The sequence below is a fragment of the Colius striatus genome, chromosome 11, assembly GCF_028858725.1.
Source record: "Colius striatus isolate bColStr4 chromosome 11, bColStr4.1.hap1, whole genome shotgun sequence".
In the NCBI taxonomy this organism is placed as follows: domain Eukaryota; kingdom Metazoa; phylum Chordata; class Aves; order Coliiformes; family Coliidae; genus Colius; species Colius striatus.
The window spans coordinates 11,231,306-11,256,092 of NC_084769.1; the positions used below are offsets into that span (position 1 = coordinate 11,231,306).

The 24,787-nt window shown below is 46.3% G+C and overlaps 1 protein-coding gene across 8 annotated transcripts; it reads left to right on the plus strand.

Moving 5' to 3' along the window:
- MUC13 (mucin 13, cell surface associated) lies at positions 1 to 24,787 on the plus strand. 8 transcript variants are annotated; one of them, XM_062004800.1, is made up of 19 exons: positions 1 to 245; positions 4,574 to 4,630; positions 5,519 to 5,575; positions 6,536 to 6,595; positions 7,486 to 7,542; positions 8,432 to 8,488; positions 9,451 to 9,510; positions 10,802 to 10,861; positions 11,750 to 11,800; positions 12,975 to 13,094; positions 13,956 to 14,062; positions 15,671 to 15,729; positions 17,099 to 17,244; positions 18,576 to 18,701; positions 19,602 to 19,713; positions 20,808 to 20,845; positions 21,513 to 21,600; positions 22,447 to 22,654; positions 23,815 to 24,787. In XM_062004800.1, the coding sequence occupies exons 1-19, from the start codon at positions 188 to 190 to the stop codon at positions 23,860 to 23,862; spliced, it is 1,569 nt and encodes a 522-aa protein (XP_061860784.1). In that variant the 5' UTR covers positions 1 to 187; the 3' UTR covers positions 23,863 to 24,787. The 8 variants fall into 8 exon arrangements, with proteins under 8 accessions (XP_061860784.1, XP_061860788.1, XP_061860786.1 ...); XM_062004804.1 differs by having other exon boundaries at positions 11,753 to 11,800; XM_062004802.1 differs by having other exon boundaries at positions 10,805 to 10,861.

Genomic DNA, 24,787 nt, shown 5'->3' on the forward strand with positions numbered 1-24,787 from the left:
TCCAGAAGTCTCCTCCCAGTCTGAGAAGGAAATAAAACACAGCTTGGATCTATCATTTGCCACTTACCACCATGACGTCAGCTCAGGGCTGAACTCTCTACCTGTGGCTGGGACCTTAAATGAGCTGACGCCAGAAGAGAAAAGCACTTTCTCTGGGGTTCCGCAGCAAGTAGCAGCAGAAGCGGCCATGAGACGCCGTGTGTTCCTTGTCATGGCGCTCAGCCTGCTGATGGGCTTCATGAAAGGTAAGAAACACTATCTTCTGGTTTGGGATTTATCAAAGCAGCTATTCTGTGGCAGTGAATGGATTGCTCAGGACTCTCAGCAGCTGCTGAGAGGCTGGAAGTCAGTGGCGATACACAATTCAGCACGTCTAGGTTTGATTAATTAATGATGAAAAATGTCACCGCAAGCCAACGGTTTTCCTCGCTCACAGAACAATGCAAAAATCACTGGTGCTTGTGATTAACCTAATTTAGCCTGTTCCGAGAGCGGTTTTCAGGACCTGCACACTAAACCCAGGTAATTCAAGCTCTATTACAGTCACAACAAAAGGTGTGACTGTTCCACCCCGGTGCCCAGGGAAAGGAGTGCTGCTGCTCGGCCTTCCAGCCAGAGGCTCCTTGCACAATCAGCCTGGAGAGCGGCGCTGCCTGAGCTGGCCTGCAGTGTGCTCGTTTCCTTCTGTTGAAATTAATTAACTGGAACTTCACCACCAACTAAAGCTGCAGAGGGTTGTGCCGTGCTCTGTTGACACTGAAGGATAGGTGTCGTTCCTTAAGGGGATTAACTTTTTCTGGCATCGTGACAGATTTGGTAGTTGTGGGGCAGAGCCTCTGCCCAGGCTTGCTTGTCTCCCATACTCAGTGACAGATACAAGAGAGAGAAGGTAGAAGTAGAGCTAAGATAACTATATCAGGAGTTTTTTGGTGTCTTGAAGCTGTGAGAGGACAGGGACACCCAGCTAACATGGAGATAAAGTTACAGAGACATGAGCCAAATGAAGACCTTCACTGATGCCGTTAACCTTGCAACTGGTGACAGATGGTTGTTCATCTCTGTTCACTGCTGTGAGTGAACGTGTGTATTCCCACCAACCTCTACAACATGCTACAGAACAATTTTTAGTTATAAAGTGTAAGCATAGATGTCTTCAAGATTATCAGTCAATAGGTTTTCTGTTTGGAGCCTTGTGGGTAACAGCAACATGTGAACAAACTTGACCTAAGAGCAACTGAAAGGGATGTGAATCTTTCAATTGGAAAGACTTTGGATCAGGATGGGCCTGACCAGAAACCTTCTTCATTCTAAGCAAACACTGTAGAAGCTTTGCACATTTTAAAGGATGTGTCCGAATAGGCCTTGCCTTGCTCAGCAGCCAGGTGTCTGTTATTCCATAACCTTGATCATAACATCCATTTCTTTATCTCTGCAGTAAAAGCCTAGGTCTATCAACACATCCTGTTTCATTACACAGGAGGTTGGATCTAGGCAGAGAGAGCCATAAAATAGCCACCTTTGCTCAGGTTGCCTTAGACAAGGTTCAGTTGCAGCTCAGGTACTCTGCTGTCACCATGGACACTATTATTCCTGAGTCCAAAGGGTACTCTTGGACTACCGTTAGCCAGAGCTTCCACACGGCTACCAGCCGTTGTAGGATAAGGACTAGCTCTATAAGAGGTTACCCCAATGTCCATTTTGAGAAGGCAGTCTAAACAGCACTCCAAAACCATTGCCTGTGTCCAACTGAGATTCATATTATCATCTTTATAGGAAAAATGGACATTTCTTTAAATCAATAGGGGGAACAAATAATGCTGCCTGTAGGACTCAGTGACCAGTGGAGGTAGAAGGCTTGGCAGAGAACTGGTACAGTTGATCACGTTTCCTGTTTACCTGGAGGAGACTAACGGTTTCCTTCAGGCATTGTCTTTCTGATGTGCTTTTTCCATGTCAGCTTGATTGATCAGAAGGAAAAAAGTTCGTGAAATTCACTTCATTTTGGATTTGCAAAGCCCTGTTAAAAAGCAGGGTCTATTTTTCACATCTCTATTGAAATTGGCAATCATTTATTTTATACACCAGCTATAAGAGTGTGTTAGTGCCAAGGATTTTAGCCACAAATAGTAGTCTTTCAGAAATACATTAGTCTTCCAGCTGCACACTGTTAATGCCTTAGATTAAATTATGATTGCAGCAACGTTAACTCAGAGTAAATATGTTTATTCCTGACTCATATATTAACTAATTCAGATTAAGGTTAGATCACATGATCCAAACCGGACATTTGTTACTATCACACATTTATCAGCAAAGCTGTTCCATTATTTGTTCTTGAATCTAGAAAAAACCCCAACCCAAACATTACTTATATCAAGAGTCACAGATTAAATATAAAATGAACATCCTAGAAAAAAAGAAAAACACCATGGAAGAGTAAACAAAGTAACAAGTAATGCTGAAACCAAAACGTGAGGAAATTTTCTTCACCTGTTGTCTGTTATCAAACAGGATTCTCTTTATTCAGAAAGAATTATGACATGAAAGGAAAAGATTGACTATATGGAATTGTAGTCCAGGAATGAGGGTCTTGATACCATTGATGATAATTTAGCAAAACATGCATTCTTTCATTAAAAATACTCTGCTTTCAGTATACTCTTGAATTTGTACAGCATAGGAGAAAGTGTTAGCAAATGCAATTATTCTACAACTCATGCTCTGACAGAGTCTTAGAGTTTTTAATGCAGCTTCTCTGCAGAGCACAAAAAAAAGGGGCAAAATATCTTAATCTGTACATATTGCAAGTGATGTATTTTTTCATAGAATCCAAGAATCACAGAATGCTTGGAAAGGAACTTTAGAGATCATGCAGTCCAACCCTCCTGCACAAGCAAGTCCACCTAGATCAGGTCACACAGGAATGTGTCCAGGAGGGTCTTGAAGACCTCCAAGGAAGGAGTTTCCACACTCTCCCTGGGCAGCCTGTGCCAGGGCTCCATCACCTCAACAGTGAAATAGGGATTTTTTATGTTTAAACGGAACATTTTGTGTTCCAGCTTCATCCCATTACCCCTTGTCCTGTTGCTAGATACAATAGAAAAAAGGGATGTCCCAACCTCCTGACACCCACCCTTTAGATATTTATAAATGTTAATGAGATCTCCCCTCAGTCTCCTCTTCTCCAGACTAAACAGCCCCAGTTCCCGCAGCCTTTCCTCATAAGGAAGATGCTCCAGTCCCCTGATCACCTTGGTGGCCCTGCACTGGACTCTCTCCAGCACTTCCCTGTCCCTCTTGAGCTGAGGATCCCAGAACTGGACACAGGACTCCAGATGAGGCCTCACCAGGGCAGTGTAGAGCAGGAGCAGAACCTCCCTTGACCTGCTGGCCACACTCTTCTTGACGCATCCCATCTTGAAGCATTTTTTGTGGATACAGCTGAGGTCAAGGGAAGGATCTGAAGTTGCTGTGAACATGTTAAATGTTATATCTATTTAAGCTGAAGATGGATGATGGTAAAAGCACTATTTGTTTAAGAGACCACATGGCAGCAGAAGGTGGCAACAGTGGCACTAGTTGAGACGAGGGATTCAAAAGGTCACAGACTGGAGTACATGCAACAGTGAATGAAATGCCGTTAACACTGCTCTGGCAGCCAACACTAATGTGGTACTGCTGTCAAGGGGGGAGGGAGATTTCCTGCAAGGAGATTTCTTGTGTTAGAGATAGACAGCTATACACAATGAGTGAAGCTTGGTTGCATGCAATCCATTGCCCGTGTGGCGCATTGGCTTACTCCTGGGATCTGGGGAGAAGTGACCATGGGTAAGACAGTCTGCACGGGCAACAGGATTAGAGACAGCCCAAAGGCAGACCCAGACTGTGGCTGCTCAGCCCCATGCAGGTGCCCCACTGAGCTGCTCTGAGCTTCTGCACACATATAGTGCCCAGAAACTCTTCACACACACAACACTCCCTGATGGGGCTGATTACCTGGTAGCTGCTTGGGATCAGAAATCAGACTCTCCCCGCAATCCTCCATGCCCTGCAAAGCCCCCTCTCCCAGTGTGGAGATGGAAACCCCATCCTGGAGGCTTAAATTACCTACTGAGGTCACCCAGAAAAGGGGAAGCCTGTTAATTTCCTCTCCTCTTCCTCCCTGGTTGGCTTGGATGAGTGTGTTGTTCCTATGGGCTCCCTACCTTGCCATCGTAGATGCCCATCATCTGGAAAGACCTTCTGTCTTAACCTTTGCCCTGAATGATCCTGGGGGTGAAGGGCAATATGAGGGAGCAGGAGGTGTGCTGGCTGTAAGCAGTCTGATGCCAACTCTCAATGTGCTCTGGAGCCCTGAGACCTGGGGAGAAGTGTCCATGGGCAAGTCAGTCCGCACGGGCATTGGGGTCAGGGAGAGCCCAAAGGCAGGCCAAGGCTGCCCAGGGCTGTGGCTGCTCAGCCCCATGCAGGTGCCCCACTGAGCTGCTCTGAGCTTCTTCTGCACACACAGTGCCCAGAAACTCTTCCCACACACAACACTAAGCAGTGCCATCATCTGCTTTTTGTTTGGCAGGAAGCACCCCTCAGAGCACTCCTGCTCCATCCAATACGACAACCCCAAGCACTGCAGGTAAGCAGCAAAACCCCTCCATGTTACCCAGGCCCAGGGAGCCCTGCAGCTGCCACAGGCAGGGCCGGGTTGTCCTGCCCAGGCTTCCCGGAGTTGCTCTCCAGGAGCAGACAGAGGTGGCCAGATGAAGGCTGTGAAGCCTGTGCACTCTTCCCTCTTTCCCTACTGGCCTTTGCTGCAGGAGGAAATTGTTGGGGAAGATTTGAGGGAATGTTCTGTTGCTGCCTTTTACCTTTGCACAGAGGTGTTCTTGGGTTTTCTTGGAGTATGGTCAGGGAGGGAGTTGGGGCACACACCAGATGGGGCTGATTGCCTGGTAGCTGCTTGGGATCAGAAATCAGACTCTCCCCGCAATCCTCCATGCCCTGCAAAGCCCCCTCTCCCAGTGTGGAGATGGAAACCCCATCCTGGAGGCTTAAATCACCTACTGAGGTCACCCTGAAAAGGGGAAGCCTGTTCATCTGCTATTCCCCTCTTCCCTGATGGGCTTGGATGAGTGTGTTTTTCCTATGGGCTCCCAACCTTGCGATCATAGTTTCCCGTCATCTGGAAAGACCTTCTTTCTCAGCCTTTGCCCTGAATGATCCTGGGGTGAAGGGCAATATGAGGGAGCAGGAGGTGTGCTGGCTGTAAGCAGTCTGATGCCAACTCTCAATGTGCTCTGGAGCCCTAAGACCTGGGGAGAAGTGTCCATGGGCAAGTCAGTCTGCACGGGCATTGGGGTCAGGGAGAGCCCAAAGGCAGGCCAAGGCTGCCCAGGGCTGTGGCTGCTCAGCCCCATGCAGGTGCCCCACTGAGCTGCTCTGAGCTTCTGCACACATATAGTGCCCAGAAACTCTTCACACACACAACACTAAGCAGTACCATCATCTGCTTTTTGCTCATCAGGAAACATCGCTGAGACAAATCCTGCTCCATCCGATCCGACAACCCTAAGCACTCCAGGTAAGCAGCAAAACCCCTCTGTGTTACCCAGGCCCAGGGAGCTCTGCAGCTGCCACAGGCAGGGCCAGGTTGTCCTGCCCAGATTCCCTGAGTTGCTCTCCAGGAGCAGACAGAGGTGCCCAGATGAAGGCTGTGAAGCCTGTGCACTCTTTGATCTTTCCTGCTGACATTTGCAGCAAGGGGAAAGTGTTGGGAAAATTTGAGGAAAAGTACTTTTCCTGCTTTAATTCTTTCCCTCTGGCCCCAGTCCCGGTGCAAAACTGTCTCTTCAGAAGATCTCCCCAGACCAAGCTTGTTACAGGGTCCAGCAGAGGGATGTTCGTGGGTTTTATTCCTGTGTGGTGTGGGAGGGAGTCATGGCACACACCAGCATGTGGTTGATTACCAGGCCTGTGGCTGGAGACCATGGAGTAGTGTCTGCCAAGGATCCTCCATGCTCTGCAAAGCTCTCTGTCCAGCAGTGGAGTTGGGAAATCCCATCCTGGTGCATTAAATCAGCGACAGAGCTCACCCTGAGGACAGGAAGCCTGTCCATCCCCTCACCTCCTCCTCACTGATGGGCTTGGATGAGTGTGTTGTTTCTAGAGGCTCCCTACCTTGCCATCATAGATGCCCATCATCTGGAAAGACCTTCTTTTTCAGACTTTGCCCTCAATCATCCTGGGGTGAAGGGCAGTATGAGGGAGCAGAAGGTGTGCTGGCTGTAAGCAGTCTGGTGCCAACTCTCAATGTTCTCTAGAGCCCTGGAATCTGGGGAGAAGTGTCCATGGACAGGTCAGTGTGCACAGGCGTTGGTGTCAGGGAGAGCCCAAAGGCAGGCCAAGGCTGCCCAGGGCTGTGGCTGTTCAGCCTCATGCAGGTGTTCCACTGAGCTGCTCTGAGCTTCTCCTGCACACACAGTGCCCAGAAACTCTACCCACACACAACACTAAGCAGTGCCATCATCTGCTTTTTGTTCAGCAGGAACCACCACTCAGAGCACTTCTGTACCATCCGATCCGACAACCCCAAGCACTCCAGGTAAGCAGCAAAACCCCTCTGTGTTACCCAGGCCCAGGGAGCTCTGCAGCTGCCACAGGCAGGGCCGGGTTGTCCTGCCCAGACTTCCCTGAGTTGCTCTCCAGGAGCAGACAGAAGTGGCCAGATGAAGGCTGTGAAGCCTGTGCACTCTACCCTCTTTCGCTGCCGGCCTTTGCTGCAGGAGGAAAGTGTTGGGGAAGATTTGAGGGGATGTTCTTCTCCTGCCTTTTGCCTTTGCACAGAGGTGTTCTTGGGTTTTCTTGGAGTATGGTCAGGGACTGAGTAGGGGCACACACCAGATGGGGCTGATTGCCTGGTAGCTGCTTGGGATCAGAAATCAGACTCTCCCCGCAATCCTCCATGCCCTGCAAAGCCCCCTCTCCCAGTGTGGAGATGGAAACCCCATCCTGGAGGCTTAAATTACCTACTGAGGTCACCCAGAAAAGGGGAAGCCTGTTAATTTCCTCTCCTCTTCCTCCCTGGTTGGCTTGGATGAGTGTGTTGTTCCTATGGGCTCCCTACCTTGCCATCGTAGATGCCCATCATCTGGAAAGACCTTCTGTCTTAACCTTTGCCCTGAATGATCCTGGGGGTGAAGGGCAATATGAGGGAGCAGGAGGTGTGCTGGCTGTAAGCAGTCTGATGCCAACTCTCAATGTGCTCTGGAGCCCTGAGACCTGGGGAGAAGTGTCCATGGGCAAGTCAGTCCGCACGGGCATTGGGGTCAGGGAGAGCCCAAAGGCAGGCCAAGGCTGCCCAGGGCTGTGGCTGCTCAGCCCCATGCAGGTGCCCCACTGAGCTGCTCTGAGCTTCTTCTGCACACACAGTGCCCAGAAACTCTTCCCACACACAACACTAAGCAGTGCCATCATCTGCTTTTTGTTTGGCAGGAAGCACCCCTCAGAGCACTCCTGCTCCATCCGATACGACAACCCCAAGCACTGCAGGTAAGCAGCAAAACCCCTCCATGTTACCCAGGCCCAGGGAGCTCTGCAGCTGCCACAGGCAGGGCCGGGTTGTCCTGCCCAGGCTTCCCGGAGTTGCTCTCCAGGAGCAGACAGAGGTGCCCAGATGAAGGCTGTGAAGCCTGTGCACTCTTCCCTCTTTCCCTACTGGCCTTTGCTGCAGGAGGAAATTGTTGGGGAAGATTTGAGGGAATGTTCTGTTCCTGCCTTTTACCTTTGCACAGAGGTGTTCTTGGGTTTTCTTGGAGTATGGTCAGGGAGGGAGTTGGGGCACACACCAGATGGGGCTGATTACCTGGTAGCTGCTTGGGATCAGAAATCAGACTCTCCCCGCAATCCTCCATGCCCTGCAAAGCCCCCTCTCCCAGTGTGGAGATGGAAACCCCATCCTGGAGGCTTAAATCACCTACTGAGGTCACCCTGAAAAGGGGAAGCCTGTTCATCTGCTATTCCCCTCTTCCCTGATGGGCTTGGATGAGTGTGTTTTTCCTATGGGCTCCCAACCTTGCGATCATAGTTTCCCGTCATCTGGAAAGACCTTCTTTCTCAGCCTTTGCCCTGAATGATCCTGGGGTGAAGGGCAATATGAGGGAGCAGGAGGTGTGCTGGCTGTAAGCAGTCTGATGCCAACTCTCAATGTGCTCTGGAGCCCTGAGACCTGGGGAGAAGTGTCCATGGGCAAGTCAGTCTGCACGGGCATTGGGGTCAGGGAGAGCCCAAAGGCAGGCCAAGGCTGCCCAGGGCTGTGGCTGCTCAGCCCCACGCAGGTGCCCCACTGAGCTGCTCTGAGCTTCTCCTGCACACACAGTGCCCAGAAACTCTTCCCACACACAACACTAAGCAGTGCCATCATCTGCTTTTTGTTTGGCAGGAAGCACCCCTCAGAGCACTCCTGCTCCATCCGATACGACAACCCCAAGCACTCCAGGTAAGCAGCAAAACCCCTCCGTGTTACCCAGGCCCAGGGAGCTCTGCAGCTGCCACAGGCAGGGCCGGGTTCTCCTGCCCAGACATCCCTGAGTTTTTCCCTCAGGAGCAGACAGAGGTGCCCAGATGAAGGCTGTGAAGCCTGTGCACTCTTTAGTCTTTCCTTCTGACATTTGCAGCAAGGGGAAAGTGTTGGGAAAATTTGAGGAAAAGTACTTTTCCTGCTTTAATTCTTTCCCTCTGGCCCCAGTCCCGGTGCAAGACTGTCTCTGCAGATGATCTCCCCAGACCAAGCTTGTTACAGGGTCCAGCAGAGAGATGTTATTGGGTTTTATTCCTGTGTGGTGTGGGAGGGAGTCATGGCACACACCAGCATGGGGCTGATTACCAGGCCTGTGGCAGGAGACCATGGAGCAGTGTCTGCCAAGGATCCTCCATGCTCTGCAAAGCTCCCTGTCCTTCAGTGGAGCTGGGAAATCCCATCCCGGTGCAAGAAATCACCAACAGAGCTCACCCTGAGGACAAGAGCCTGTCCATCCCCTCACCTCCTCCTCACTGATGGGCTTGGATGAGTGTGTTGTTTCTAGAGGCTCCCAACCTTGCGATCATAGTTGCCCGTCATCTGGAAAGACCTTCTTTCTCAGCCTTTGCCCTGAATGATCCTGGGGGTGAAGGGCAATATGAGGGAGCAGGAGGTGTGCTGGCTGTAAGCAGTCTGGTGCCAACTCTCATTGTTCTCTAGAGCCCTGGAATCTGTGGAGAAGTGTCCATGGGCAAGTCAGTCTGCACGGGCATTGGGGTCAGGGAGAGCCCAAAGGCAGGCCAAGGCTGCCCAGGGCTGTGGCTGTTCAGCCCCACGCAGGTGCCCCACTGAGGTGCTCTGAGCTTCTCCTGCACACACAGTGCCCAGAAACTCTTCCCACACACAACACTAAGCAGTGCCATCATTTTCTTTTTGTTTAGCAGGAACCACCCCTCAGAGCACTCCTGCTCCATCCAATACGACAACCCCAAGCACTGCAGGTAAGCAGCAAAACCCCTCTGTGTTACCCAGGCCCAGGGAGCTCTGCAGCTGCCACAGGCAGGGCCGAGTTCTCCTGCCCAGACATCCCTGAGTTTTTCCCTCAGGAGCAGACAGAGGTGGCCAGATGAAGGCTGTGAAGCCTGTGCACTCTTCCCTCTTTCTCTTCTGGCCTTTGCTGCACAGGGGAAATGTTCGGGAAGATTTGAGGGAAAGTACTTTTCCTGCTTTATTCCTTTGCCACTGGCCCCAGTCTCAGTGCAAGACTGTCCATACAGACGAGGTGACCAGGTCAAGCCCATGATGGCGACAAGCAGGAAGATGTTCCTGTTGCTGCTTGGAGTGTGGTGTGGGATTGGGTTGTGGCACACACCAGCGTGGGGCTGATTACCAGGCCAGTGGCTGGGGACCATGGAGCAGTGTCTGCCAAGGATCTTCCATGCTCTATAAAACTCCCTGTCCTTCAGTGGAGCTGGGAAATCTTATCCTGGTGCAATAAATCAGCAGCAGCTCACCCTGAGGACAGGAAGCCTGTCCATCCCCTCACCTCTTCCTCCCTGGTGGGCTTGGATGAGTGTGTTGTTCCTACAGGCTCCCTACCTTGCCTTCATTGGTGTCCACCATCTGGAAAGACCTTCTTTCTCAGAATTCCTTCCCTCTTTCCCTGTTGGCACTTTACTGCACAAGGAAGTGCTGGGGAAGATTTGAGGGACTGCTCCTTTACTGTCTTGTGTCTTTGTCTCTGGCCCCTGTCCCAGTGTAACAGGCTTCCTGCAGATTAGGTGCCCAAATGCAGCCTGTTACAGGGCCCAGCTAGGAGATGTTCCTGGGTTATCTCGGGGTGTGGGCAGGGAGATACTCAGTGCACACACGGCATGGGGCTGCTTGCCAGGGCAGTGGCTGGGGTCCATGCACCAGCCTGTACCCTACTTTGCAATCATAGGTGCCCACCATCTGGAAAGACCTTCTGTCTCAGCCTTTGCCCTGAATGATCCTGGGGGTGAAGAGCAATATGAGGGAGCAGAAGGTGTGTTGGCTGTAAGCAGTCTGGTGCCACCACTCAGTGCTCTCTAAAGCCCTGGGATCTGGGGTATATGTCATGGGCAAGTCAGTCTGCACAGGCATTGGGGTCAGGGAGAGCCCAAAGGCAGGCCAAGGCTGCCCAGGGCTGTGGCTGTTCAGCCTCATGCAGGTGTTCCACTGAGCTGCTCTGAGCTTCTCCTGCACACACAGTGCCCAGAAACTCTTCCCACACACAACACTAAGCAGTGCCATCATCTGCTTTTTGTTCAGCAGGAACCACCACTCAGAGCACTCCTGCTCCATCCGATACGACAACCCCAAGCACTCCAGGTAAGCAGCAAAACCCCTCCGTGTTACCCAGGCCCAGGGAGCTCTGCAGCTGCCACAGGCAGGGCCAGGTTGTCCTGCCCAGGCTTCCCGGAGTTGCTCTCCAGGAGCAGACAGAGGTGGCCAGATGAAGGCTGTGAAGCCTGTGCACTCTTTCCTCTTATGCTGCTGGCCTTTGCTGCAGGAGGAAAGTGTTGGGGAAGATTTGAGGGAATGTTCTGTTCCTGCCTTTTGCCTTTGCACAGAGGTGTTCTTGGGTTTTCTTGGAGTATGGTCAGGGAGGGAGTTGGGGCACACACCAGATGGGGCTGATTGCCTGGTAGCTGCTTGGGATCAGAAATCAGACTCTCCCCGCAATCCTCCATGCCCTGCAAAGCCCCCTCTCCCAGTGTGGAGATGGAAACCCCATCCTGGAGGATTAAATCACCTGCTGAGGTCACCCAAAAAAGGGGAAGCCTGTTAATTTCCTCTCCTCTTCCTCCCTGGTTGGCTTGGATGAGTGTGTTGTTCCTATGGGCTCCCTACCTTGCCATCATAGGTGCCCATCATCTGGAAAGACCTTCTTTCTCAGCCTTTGCCCTGAATGATCCTGGGGGTGAAGGGCAATATGAGGGAGCAGGAGGTGTGCTGGCTTTAAGCAGTCTGGTGCCAACTCTCATTGTTCTCTAGAGCCCTGGAATCTGTGGAGAAGTGTCCATGGGCAAGTCAGTCTGCACGGGCATTGGGGTCAGGGAGAGCCCAAAGGCAGGCCAAGGCTGCCCAGGGCTGTGGCTGCTCAGCCCCACGCAGGTGCCCCACTGAGCTGCTCTGAGCTTCTCCTGCACACAGAGTGCCCAGAAACTCTTCCCACACACAACACTAAGCAGTGCCATCATCTGCTTTTTTTTTTAGCAGGAAGCACCATTGAGACAACTACTGCTACAACAATTGCAAGCACTCCAGGTGAGAAGTGAAAACCCTCAGTTAGCTCTTTCGCCTCATTCAGTGCCTTTTCCTCCTGGCCCAGTCCCAGCATAACAGAGACTCTCTGCAGATGAGGTGACCACGCCAAGAGTGTTACAGGGCCCAACAATGACATTTTTCTGTGGCTTTTTGGAGCGTGGGCAGGGAGGAAGTCAGGGCACACACTAGCATGGGGCTGATTACCAGGGATCACTTAGAATCACACAGAACATTGTGGGTTGGAAGGGACCTTTAGAGATCATTTAATCCAATCCCTCTGCTCATGCTAGTTCACCTAGATCAGTTCATACATGTACATGTCCAGGTGGGTTTGAAAACCTCCAGAGAATGAGACTCCACACTCTCCCTGGGCAGCCTGGGCCAGGGCTTTGCCATCCTCATAGTGAAATAGTTTTTCCTTATTGCCTCCCTTCTATTCTCCATATCCTGCCATGTCCCCATCCCAGAGTATGTTCCAGACTTAAGAAATGAGCGTCCCTTAATGCTGTCTGTCCCTTCCTCTGTTTCCTGCTGGTTTTTGCTATGAGGTTAACAGAAAGTGCTATTACTTTCTACTTGGGCTCCCTTATCTCGTAAATTGAATTTGGCTTTATTACGAGCTCTGGAAGCACTTTTTCTGGATATGAGCCCTCTAATCAATAATACTCTTTAAATAAGAATTTTGTTTTCCTTTTTGAGGGGGAGAATGAAAGACAGTTCCTTTCTTTTCCCCATTGCATGGTATATCTGTGTCATCTATGAGAAAGCACCTATGGAGTTATGTGAACGAAACCAGGCAGTTATAAAAGCACCTGTTGGTGATGTTGAGAAATATCTATCTATCTATATATATATATATATACACACAATGTATATTGAAATACATATTTTAATTACTTGTATACTCATGTATTTCATATAGGTCTGAAATACATCCTCCAAAATCCTTACAGAATATACAATTGCTTAGAGAAAGTGTAATTGTGCCAGGGAAAAGTTACTATATGACATTAAGCAAGCAAGACATGCTCTCTAATTGCATGTATACTGTATAATCCCTGGTAGTTTCCTTTAGTAGAAGTATGTCTAAAGTATTTAATAGATTATGTACTTTATATATGAAGTCTCCCTTGCAGTTGCACGGAAAGCAATATCTTTTTCATCTTTGTGTCAGGGGGTTTCTGCAGCGGAGACCCTTGTGGAAGAACATTGGCTACATGTGTTGCTTTATTTAGCAATTTTACCTGCCTCTGCCCATATGGATTCTACTACAGTGAGAAGGATTGTTACAGAGGTGAGTTGTAGAAAAGCAATCTGTATTTTTAGTTACTTCACAGAAAACTGCTTGGGTGAATTCTTCTTCACATATCCCTTGTTCTCATGTTATAAGTGAAAACATAATCAGTCTGGGAAAGCAACTGCTGAATAATGCCTGGCTTCACAGACAGCCACTCCTACAATGACCTAGATAGATATCTCACGAAACAGTGACAGCCAAGGAGGTTAATGTGCTAGGAAAGGAAGGTGAGTTCTCTGTCAGGGGTGCTGGAGACTCAAATGAGTGAAAAGCAGGATAAAATGCAAGTGTAAACCTGACATCGATATTAATGGCTAGGATTTAGAAAGGCCCAAACCCATGAAGACCTCTGAACAGCTGGCTTGATTTTGCCTATTGCTAGACACTCATCACAGTCCTATTGAAATGCATCTCTGAGATGCTGCTGAAGGTGAAGTGTGTGATTAAATGGGGCTTCTTATTTAAGTGCCAACAAGCAGGATTCTCAAATTTACTTGTGAGCCTAAGGGAGAAGGTAGACACTGAATTGCTTTCTCAGACCTGGTGAGCCACTTTAGCTGCTCAGTGTCTGCAAATTTAGAGTCTTTAATACAGGTATTTTCTCACTAAATGCCATAACACGTTTCATAGGCTGTCCAGTTTACTTGAGCCCAGGATCTTGCCTGCTTCCCAGGTAGCCAGAATACATCCTCCAGTTGATTGAGCAAACATTTGATTCATCTCATATATAAAAAACCCCACAGATTGATTTCTGCATTGTATTTCCCCATCTCTGAAGGCTGGGGAACTCTAAGGTGAAATGTGATTTACTCAAATGCTTTTCAATTAATTAATAAATATTCTCTGTTCTCATTACAGGGAAAATATTCCCTGGAGTCCTTAAGCTTTCACTGGCTTACAGTGACGAGGTTCAAATTATAACTTCGGAGCAGTATGAAACAGTGTTCCAAAACGTAACAGCCCTTGTGAGTGACTATGGTTTGGTTTTTTTCCTATGTATCTAATGCTATCCTGAGTATCACGCAGATGGGGGGGATATGTACTGCCTTTACTGTGGAGCCTAGAACAGTTTCACTCGAGAAACCTGCTTGTTTCAAAGAATGTTTCGCACTAGTTGAGACCTATTCACAAGAGACATGAATTTTCCCCTCACACGAGTACAGACATGACTCTTGCTGAAGGGAAGGGATGTACTTGAAATAAGCAATATCTGCATTTTTAGTGCCACTTGTATTTTGTGAAGTTCTCACATAAATTGTTGGTATCTTTCATTGTTCCCAGTCCAGAAACCATGGGGCCGAATGCAATTTTCTGACCCATTTAGTTTCTGATTTCCACTCTTTGCTGGGGGCTCAGTAACACTCAGTGGTATGAGTGAAAATGTATAGCTATTTTTTTTTTAAGGAAAACTGTCATTTCCACCCAGCACAAACTTTTCAGAATGGCTGTCCAGCTGTATCTAAATACCTAAATAATAAGCCTCTTCCATAAGCATATCAAGATTAGTGTTTTAATGCTATTAGTGAAATGCATGTTACACATTTTTTTGCATTCTGTGATTATTGCTGAAATCTGGTGATAGGTTTCCTGAAGAAATAAGATCAACAGTTTAATGCATACTTCCACATTGAAACAAGTAAATTTGTTTATGTCATTTTTTGGAAGTAAGGAAGAAGAGATATGCAACTCTGACACACAGCTGATCAAAAAATATTCACCAACTGTTCAGCAGAATTCATCCAAAGTGGCTATCAAATTCTTTATGTTATTATATTGCTTTCTTCCTGCAAATGTTTTATCAGAAAGAAACCAAATATTGTCCCTCCAGAATGTTACATTTTCCTCACTCTTTTTTTTTTGTCCAACATTTTTCATGACATGGCTCCAGAAGTGCATGATATGCAGCACCAGAAGAGATTCTTATTAGTATGCAAAAGTGAAAGTAGCATAGAAGATGATTTTTTCTTTATTACAAGGAAAGGAAGTTTATCTTTCATTTCAATTGACTTGGGCAGCTCATCCTTTTCTCACAGTGCCTCCTGCTTGTGTGGCAGTTGGAGGCAGCCCCCTCCACCTACTGTTCACTGCTTCACACGGGATGAGGGAGACCAGTGACTTCTCTACTGACCCCATCCAACTCCCTGTGATTTTGTCAGGGCTGTGCTTCTCTCCACAAGATCACCCCCCGACGATCCCACTTCACTGCATCTTAGTGACATGTGCCCTAAGATGTAAGGATGCCTACTTCTCTCTCTTCCCACTACTTGTACAGCAGAGACAGCTTTCTAAGGGATGAGTCCACAGGGAGTATCTGCAACTATCCAGCCAGTCAGCCTTAAATTCCTGTTTCTCCATCTCTCCACTGTTCTTCCATATTCCCTGTTCTACAACAACAGCACACTGCTCCTCTTCTGCAATACGTGCATGGTGGATGTGACAGATCAGCTTGCTTTATTTGTGCCTGTAGTTGCTTCTTCTGGATTAAAATTTAACAGCTGAAGCCTCAGTGGTTCGTGTGGCTTTGGCCCATTTTTTCTGCTTGTGTTTAACTACAATTCATTTATCTTTTCTAGTTTAAGGAGATCTTTCCAACATCAACAGGCTTTGAACAGACTGTCATTGTGGAAATTCAGTAAGTTTGCTGGTTTGGTTGTTGGACATTGTGTACTGCACACTCCATTTTAATCTGTTTCCCATGGCGAACTCCATTCAATAAAGGATAAGGGATGAGCTCAGTTCAATTTGCCTCCTGTTAAAGGAAGACATTAACTTTCTGGTTTAAAAGTTTCTGGGATGCTGGTCCTGTTTTTACCCCATGGATTTCCCAGATGACTGTGAAGTGGCCTGGCTGAGAAGGCTCCACAGTAGATGTCCCACTTTTAGCACCACATAGGGTATAGCACAGTGTTGTAACTAGCACTCCTTGTGATACCTGATGTGTCTCTGAAGCTGGAACAGTTACCTCTGAGGTTCCTATGAAAGGGTCCAAGCTTAGTTTAAGAAACATCCTCATTGCATGTCATTGTGCACTTGCTGGTCTCTCCTGATGGCAGGCTGAGCAAAGATGTTATTGAATGAGCTGTGGTGACTCAGTGGCACGGGTCCTTTGCTGATCTAGGCAGATGCTGTAAGATGCTTCTTTTCTCCCATTCTTGTTACAGGCTACTGCCCCTGGAGCTCTGCCAGCTAGTCTGTGAGTGCTCTCTAGCCCATATCAAGCAAAACCCTGTGTGCTTGCACACACAGAGGGCAAACCCCATGGATCAAGCAGTTAAGCAGGCTGTTGTTCTAGCAGGGTTGTGAGGGCTGTAGCTTCCAGCAGAGCATTTGTGACAATCAGATGGGGCACAGCAACATCCTAAGGCACCACAGCAGTCTACCACTTAAAAGTATTTGTGTGCATATCCCAGCAGCACCAAGTTCAGCTGAAGAAAGGGGTAGTCACTGCCGTTCTCCACCTCACCCTAGGGAACTTGCTCTCCAGCTGGACCCAACCCAGCTAACATGCAGTTAGCTTGCATACCTCTACATTGCAAACAGACCCTTGTGAATTCATTGTGGTCACACTCTCACCAGGCTTCAGATGGGTTTTCCACGTTGTGCCTGGATGACACTGCAGGCTGATGTGAGCATGTAAAAGTCAGGGTCTAACACGTGAGGTCCTCCACACTGCAGCTAGCTTGAGGTTAGCCCAGTAAAACGAACCAGTCATGTGCCAACAGCACACAAAGGACTGATATTGTTAGTGTGAAATCCAACAGGCTCTGCTTTCCTGCTGCCTATTTACATCCAGGTCTACTGGAAAGATGCCATTAATGTATTCCTAAGCAAGACTTAGGAATACTCACTTTCAGGGGTCTTAGCAACTGCCTACATTGTGGGATGAAAGAAGCCAGGGAGAGAGGGGGGGTTTGACAGAATTTTTCTTTTGTCCTTGCACCTAGCTAGCTATCCACATGGATTGTGTGAGACTTTAAAACGATGCTATCTGTGCTTTTCAGATCTCAAACTCAAGCCAGATCTTCTCTTCCGATGAATATAACGGTGATAAATGTGTTTAAGGAGGACACAAATGAAACCAATGTGACAGTTGCTGCTACAATAAACAGTGCAAAAGAAAGTATCTCCTACATCGTTGAGTACAATGGTATGTAATTCCCCACCATGTAAGTAAATAAACAGGAGAAACAGATTTTCCTATCTTCAAAGCTGGCCAGAACACTTCTGTATGCAGCAAAGCCCATTAGAGCATAATCCTTGTTGATTTTAAGGATCTGAATGCTCAACCTTAGGGAGTTTTGAAGACTTGAACCATTCAATGATGACATATTTCTTTTGGTCTTATTAGGGCTTTCTGTTTTCTTTGTAAAGAAGAGAAGGAAAATGCCCAAGTAAGCAATGGCATGTTGATTTTAACCTGCTGGGTGTTAAGTGGCTAGAAAAATGAGGACAAAATATGCACAGATATATATTGTGCTTCTGAGAATAAGCCAGTATTGTACTGCCAGAACAGGATGAAACTCTCTTTAGACTTCTTACATAATTAACCATGATAATTGAAATGAAGCCTCTCTGATTAGCTACTGAGCTAACTGATTCATTGGTCTAAACCAGTGAAGTCTTGCATACTGGAAGTGTAATACTTGGAGAACAATTTTCTGAATAAAATATGAGGCTCTTAAACATTTTTTAAAATATGCTCCTGTTTTGAAATCCGCTTTTTCAAAAGGCATAGCTAAAAATTAAAGGAGTTTCATGGCTTATAGCCTGAGAGTCTCTGAAGGTGACTCTCTCCACCTCAGCCATGACATTTCCTGTGTGCTGGTCCTAAATGTGAGTGGGAAATAGAATAGAAATAACTTGAGAAAAATACAATAGAAATAATAGGAAAAAACCCTGAGAGCTCATGAAACACCAGTGCAATCACATCCCTCAACTGCATGCCACCCACTGAGGTTTGTAAACCATTCCCACCATTGGGACATGGATCTGAGAAGCAACATGCAAGGTAAACAGCATACTAACATTGGTCATGAAATGCCCATAAATATTTATATCTATGTAGAACTTTATGGGATCTGGGCCTCACAGTTCAGCTGTAAAAAAAAAACCTAAGGGAGAAGTGTTGGGGTTTTTCTATAGTATGTTTAAGGTGAATGTTCATGATAAGAACTTGTGGGTAGAATTTCCCTCTTTGTGGACTAGGGGGGCAGGAAGGTTTGGAGGCAGTTGTAGGAGGCTGAGAAACAAGGTCAGAATGTGATGGAAACAGGAGTTTAACTGGTAAATAGGAAGGGAAATCAAAGCACTGGTCCAAATGCCTTCAGTATTGATGTCCCCCCCCAAAAAAACAGACTTACAAGGGGTTTTTTTTCAGAATTACTAATTGATTTATGATTTACTGAGCAAGTGTGCTGCTTCCTATGAAACGATAATACAAGTACTCAGGCTTGCTTCCTGATTGTTTCTCTTTTAAAGAAACAAGCTACTGTGCTGTTTATAATTGTGATACCAACACCACAGTCTGCATGGAAGATATGTTTCCAAAATGTGAGTGCAAAAGTGAATACTCCAAGTCAGAATGGGATGATCGTTCTTGTTCAGGTAAGAACCTTGCTAGTTTATCTATCCCTGAAAGTCTGACCTGGTTATTCCCTGTCTCAGTCCCCTTTTCAAAAGGGCACTGTGTGCCAACCTTTAAAAATCAGGCATTGCATGTCTTACTAAGAAAGCCACAGGAAAACATTCTCATGTTTAATACATCTATAATACTATCCCAGTACAATTAACTACTAAAGTTTGAGAAGATTATTGCTGAAACCAGTAAGCAGGTAGCTCTTTGAATGTATTGTTAAACTCTTGGTAAGAATTGAAACCTAAATAGGTATAGAATGGAATGAATTGACTCCTATATTCACAGCTCTCTGTGCTAGGACATACTTTGGGAATAATTTCTACACACTACCTGGAAAACTAAATGAAAACTATGAAAACTAAAGTTCTCACACTGCAGGGAAAAGAAAGTCTAGGATATGAGACTTTAGGAAAGCAAATAAATATTGCAAAGACTCGTAATAAAATCATGAAAGCTTGCTACAATAAAGGCCAGTGAGATGGGATCCAGTGTAGGCCTTTGTGCCCCCTAACCTGTCTAAATCTGGTCCAGTTTTAGGTCAGTTGCAGTGCAAATCATCTGCTCATACTGCAGGTCATTGTTTGCCTGTGTAAGATGCAGCCTGACCAGATTTCCATTCTGGTGAATCTGGATGGTTTTAAGCAAAGATTGTTTTCTTCCAATTTTGTGCTTTTGTATTTCAGTTTCTCTTCTACATAGGTGTAGCCCTAAAAAAAAGGGCCATTCAGGTGCTCTGAAGCACAACAAAGCTGTGTACTTTTACAGGGCAATAAAGAAAAAAAGGGAGGAGGAGGATTTTCTCCGGTGGTTTTTTGGAGGGCAGGCAGTCTTCAATTCCCTCTGTATTTTTTTTCTCTCTGAAAATACAGACTGCAATGCAGAATGTTCTGCAGAAAACCACAAGTACTGTGCAAAACAAGGAGGGGTTCCACAATGCAAATGCATGCCTAACTATGAAAAGAAGAGTGAAAGATGCGTGCCGTGAGTACTTAGCTTTTTGTTGTGTTCCTGTGTCGTAGGCAAAGATAGGGGAGCAGAGCATCTAACACGGGGTCACTCTCAGTCTAGAAGAATGGGCTGCAGCTATGTGAATCAGAGAGCTGCCCAAGGTGGTGAGCAGGTGGACAAATTCCCCTGGTGTCACAAGTTATGGCATTTTAACTGCTTGGCATTAGCTGCTGGTGTGCACTTATAATAGCTCAGAGGCAAGTTGAGGAGATCCAAGGTCGCCTGAGTCAGTGAAGGGGATAAACCACTTCACGCTTATTTTGTGGGTTGCCCACGTAAACACAAACTATTCCTTCAGTGTAATTGAGCCATGGGAACTGGTGTGCTGAAGTATTGAGTAAGTAATAGGCATTAGAGCAAGACTTGCCTCAAATCCCTGGAAAGTTTCCACTGCTATCACTGGGGACTTTGTTTCCTGATAACTCTCAGACCTACGTTGTTTCTTCCCGGTTTTCTCTCTGCGGGTATTTCTGTCAGCTCAGGGTCAGAACAGACCAGTGTTGTTTGATGATGAAGCTGAGTAAGGGACTGGTTGTGCTCTGCCCCTGTGGATGAGCAGAGACCTTACTCCCCATATCCCTTAATTCAGCTCTTTTTGAAGTTACAGATGCTACGTGCTGAACACTTTTTCCTGCGACACATTTTTACTTTATATAAGACATATCTATTTTAAATATAAGAAACTAGTATGGGAGGAAGATAAAGATCAGCCAAGCCTTATAGACCTTACACTGAGGCTTTTGATAAAGACAGAGAGTAGCAATTCCAAGTGGCTCAGAGGTGTAGGGCTTGGTTCTTTGGAGAAATTGGGCACTTTTAACATTTTTCAGGCTGAGAACCTGTGAGTTTTGAATGCCCAGCTCAGCAATCAGTCTGAAAATCTCAGTTTATTTTACTCTAATAATGAAACTAAACAATTCAATATTAAGATAGCATTAAAGAGGAAACCTGTAATGAACGTACCTTGTGGAGAAATTGCTGATAGGTGGAAATGTACTATTGTTTTGTGATCATCTGCTTAATGACACCATCTTCCTTCCCTTTCTTTCTCCTTTTTTCTCATGTAGGTGTGGAGTGGGCTACTCTGGGGAGGATTGCATCAACAGTAAGTACACAAATTTGGGATTTTTAATGGTATATAGCATGGAAAAATACCCTCCAATGTTTAATCTGCCTCAGATAACAAAATTAATAACTGTTAGTGTCACCATCCTGTATTGATAGCAACAAAATATTAGAAAACAGAAATTCCACTATTTCCTGGAAGGAAAAATCCTTCTTGAAACTCATGGTCATTTCTTCTAATGACCTCTGTTTTAAGCCCAGTAATTTTTAGACAAATACAGGTTATTTGACAGAAAAGCATTTAGTCCTCAAATAAAGACAAGCAATGCTGAACTCAGCATCACTAATGGACTAGTTTCCCCTGTAATTAATCACTCACTCTATTAAAATGCCAGTGGATTGCTCTCATTTGAAATGTTTCTGTTTTAATAGCCAACCACTGGTTCTTGTTTGTGCTTTACCTTGCAAGCACTGCAGAGTATCTAGTACTGTAGAGTGATGATGGCCCCGACTGTGTTATCCCATAATTGTAATCATCTGGACAAGCCAACCAGATGAACCTTCCAAGGCTTTTTGGCTTTTCTAAGTCAGTTTTGCACCTGTTTCCTGTACCTTGTTCAGTTTCCACCATCATATAGATCAGGAGAAGACATTCTTTCACCATGACTTTTCAACTGATGTTTCTTGTTTTCTTCTTTGTTTTCCAGATAGTGAACTCATCCTTATAATAGTGGGTTCAGTGCTTGGAGCCATTGTCCTGTGTTTATTGATAGCAGTCATTGTTGTTTCAGCAAGGTAAGAGTATTTCTTACAATTGAATAGAAGCTGAATTTGCTGCATATTCATAGAGAGCTAAGCAGAATTTTAGAGGGGCAGAGCTGCAAATGTTGTTGCATGCCCAGTTGGGCAGACAAGTCCGTAGCCATTAGGATTTGTTTTTGCCTGTGTGCCTTCACAGAAATATTTATTCTCTTGCTACAAATTCAACTGTGATATCTTCAGATAAGTCTTAAAAAAAACACACCTGGCCCTTTAATCCTAGTCCTGCCCTAGCCATAAGTGCTATGGCATCAGAATGAGACTGAAGAATGATGCTGATACCAGAAGGCTGTGTGGTCTAAATTCAGACCCTCTGTGGTCTGAAGTGTTAGCTCCTGCTAACACTTCAGCTCAAGGCCTGGCATGCCTCTTTCTGTCTGTGTGTGATGTACAGACTTTTGGTTACAATTTAATGCATCATTTGAGTGTCCAGCTTTGGCTACAGACACAAGGGTAACTCACACGAGGACAACTTTTCTTAACTGGGCCTGATGAATGCTTCCTTTCTTCCACTGAAAAGTCAGAGCTAGTAGTGGTTAAGGAAGCTCCTTCACTCTAGGAACCAGTTGAAAGAGGCCAAAGTTCTCCTCTGTCTCTCTTAGCAGCTTAGCCCCATCTGTGATAAGAGATGCCAAGCTTTGTACTCTATCACTGATAACAGGGATTAGCAACAGGTATGATAGAAAAATCTGTTGCAGGTTTCAGAACAGAACTGAGCACTCCAAGTAAGGTGAGACTGGACAACTCAATAAACTGGAGTTAATAAGTAAGGCATACTAAAATGTCTTTTAAAACATCCTTTCTTCTTTCTTTTCTCTCAAGAGCCAAACACAGAAAAGATCCAGAGAGAAAGAGCCTGATAAAGTCAGGATATTCCAACTCAAATGCCTCTGATGATAAACCTGCCACGATGTTCCCCCGAGTGCAGACCACTTCTGGCCACTCAAACCCAGGATATCAGCCCAACAACCCATATGAGATGCCTTCCTCAAACAGAGATCGTTTTCCAGAGAGAGATTATGATGATTTGGTAAGTGCTTCACACACACAAGGCCTACTTGCATTCCTCAAATACAGCATTGTTGCCTACAGACATTGTGGGAACCTAAACTCCACTCTGTTTATCCTCCTTTAATCTAAAAGGCTAAAGGGGGTATAAAGACAACTACACAACTGTAGCTACAGCTGAAAAGGATTCAGTTTTCACAGAGATCAGCACTCATGAAGACCTTTCTAAAGACCCAGTAGTCATCCTTGAGTCACAGGAGGGATACATGAAAAGCAAGGGCCAAAGCAGCAGTGTGGGTGCATTGAGCAACCACCTCCCTCAGGACAGGCACATGGGCAAACACCACGGGCTGCTACAACCTGAGCTGCTTTTAGGCTGGCTGTTCAGGCTGCCAGATTGCCAGTCACCTTAAGCTAGCACAGCTGCCCAGAGGATTGATGTCCTCCCAGCTGCTCTGCTACCGCCAGCTTCAGAGCAAGGGCCTCAGCAGCTGTTGCGGTGGGCCAAAGTGTCAAATGCCAAGGGCAGGCTGGCAGAGCTTTTGCACTGATGGAGCCTCAGGGAGCCTCAGCAGCTGAGGCCTGTCGTTAGCTGGAAGGTGTGTTGTGAAGAAAGATTAATGCCTGTTTTATCCTTGAACTCTGTGAGGCAGCTGCGGAGGGAGCAGGGGCTTGAGAAATGCCCCGCTGTGGTGTGATTGATTTGCTGGATCTGCAAGCATCGAGGAAATAGAAAGCATATTTTCTGACAGAGATCACTTTAGCTCCACCACTGTGGTGCAAGAAGCTACCCCTGTCTAGTGAAGAAAACCTGTTTAACTGTATACATGTATCTGTTTTGCAGAACTGAGGCCTAAACCTTGATAGAAGAAACCCGATGTTTAAAAAAATCCAAACCCCGCTGCTTTTAAAAAGCTGCCATTTTAAAGAAGACAAACATCTCTTTAGTTAGTTGGTTGATAAGGTTCACATGGTTTTGGGCATTTCTAACTTTCCAAAGATGTCAACCTTTCACTGGTGAAAATCTGCCTGTCTGGTTTTCCTTGCGGGCTGGTGTGTCACAGGGAGAGGGCTATTATATGTGGTGTGCAGGCTGAACTGTTCTCAGAAAGGTGCTTTCTGTTCCACAGCTATTCTTTATATCTTCTCTTTTCTTTCTTTTCTTGTCCAACTTCTCTGTAGTACGAAATATCACGGGAGCCTGAGGGCTTTAGGATGAGGAGATACTAAGCGACCGGAGCGGTAGAAGGATGGATGACGATGGGTCAGACCAAAGACTTTCACAGCCTCTCACCAACACACTGCCTCCAGCAGAAGAGACAACAGAGTCTAAAACCCCAGATTCTCTGAAGATCTTCTAAAAGAAAGGCCCTTCTTGAAAGAGATTATGGACAACTCTCTGGAATAAGGGAAAAATGAAACAGGGGGTAGGGAGAAGACCTTGAAAGAACTAACGGGCTCCAATAAACTTTCAGCTCTTTTCAGAAGGCTGGTGCATTGGCAAGAGAGTGAGTGTGGACAAGGTGCCAGGGTTTTAATCTTGCTGGTTTCAGTTCTTCTGGAAGATGGTCTGGGCAATAGATGCTGAAAAATGTCAGCTCCCAGACCTTTGCCTGTGTTTGTGCTCACTCCATTTCAGCTACAGGCAGCCTGTGTGGCCTTGAGCTGACCAAAATTGTTCCTCATGAGAACCTAACTTGTTTCTCTCCACTCTGTTGGATACAGACTTTTCCTCCACCTCAACCTCCTAATATTTCTTAGCTGAAAGCATTCTGTTCAGCTCTGTGCTGACATGTGTTGTTTGAGGCAACATGTCTGACCTTTTATGCAGCCTTCCTTCCCAATGCAACGAAAAGAAACAACTTCAGACACACCCCGTTGCTCTCCATCTCGCACAATGACGTTGATTTTTACATTCTCAGTCCCTGTGGAAAGTGTTAATGTATTTTTTTTTTCTCTTGCACTCTTTGATTGCATGATCAAGATTGATTAAGATTGAATGATCTTTAGGTTGTTTGGTGTTTTTTTTTCGTTTCTTACATACAGTCAATAACTCTGCCTATAAAAGAATCCACATTTTACCATATTTTACTGAATGTGCATTTGACTAGCATTAACATTTCCATATATATATATAATACATTCATGCCCAAAT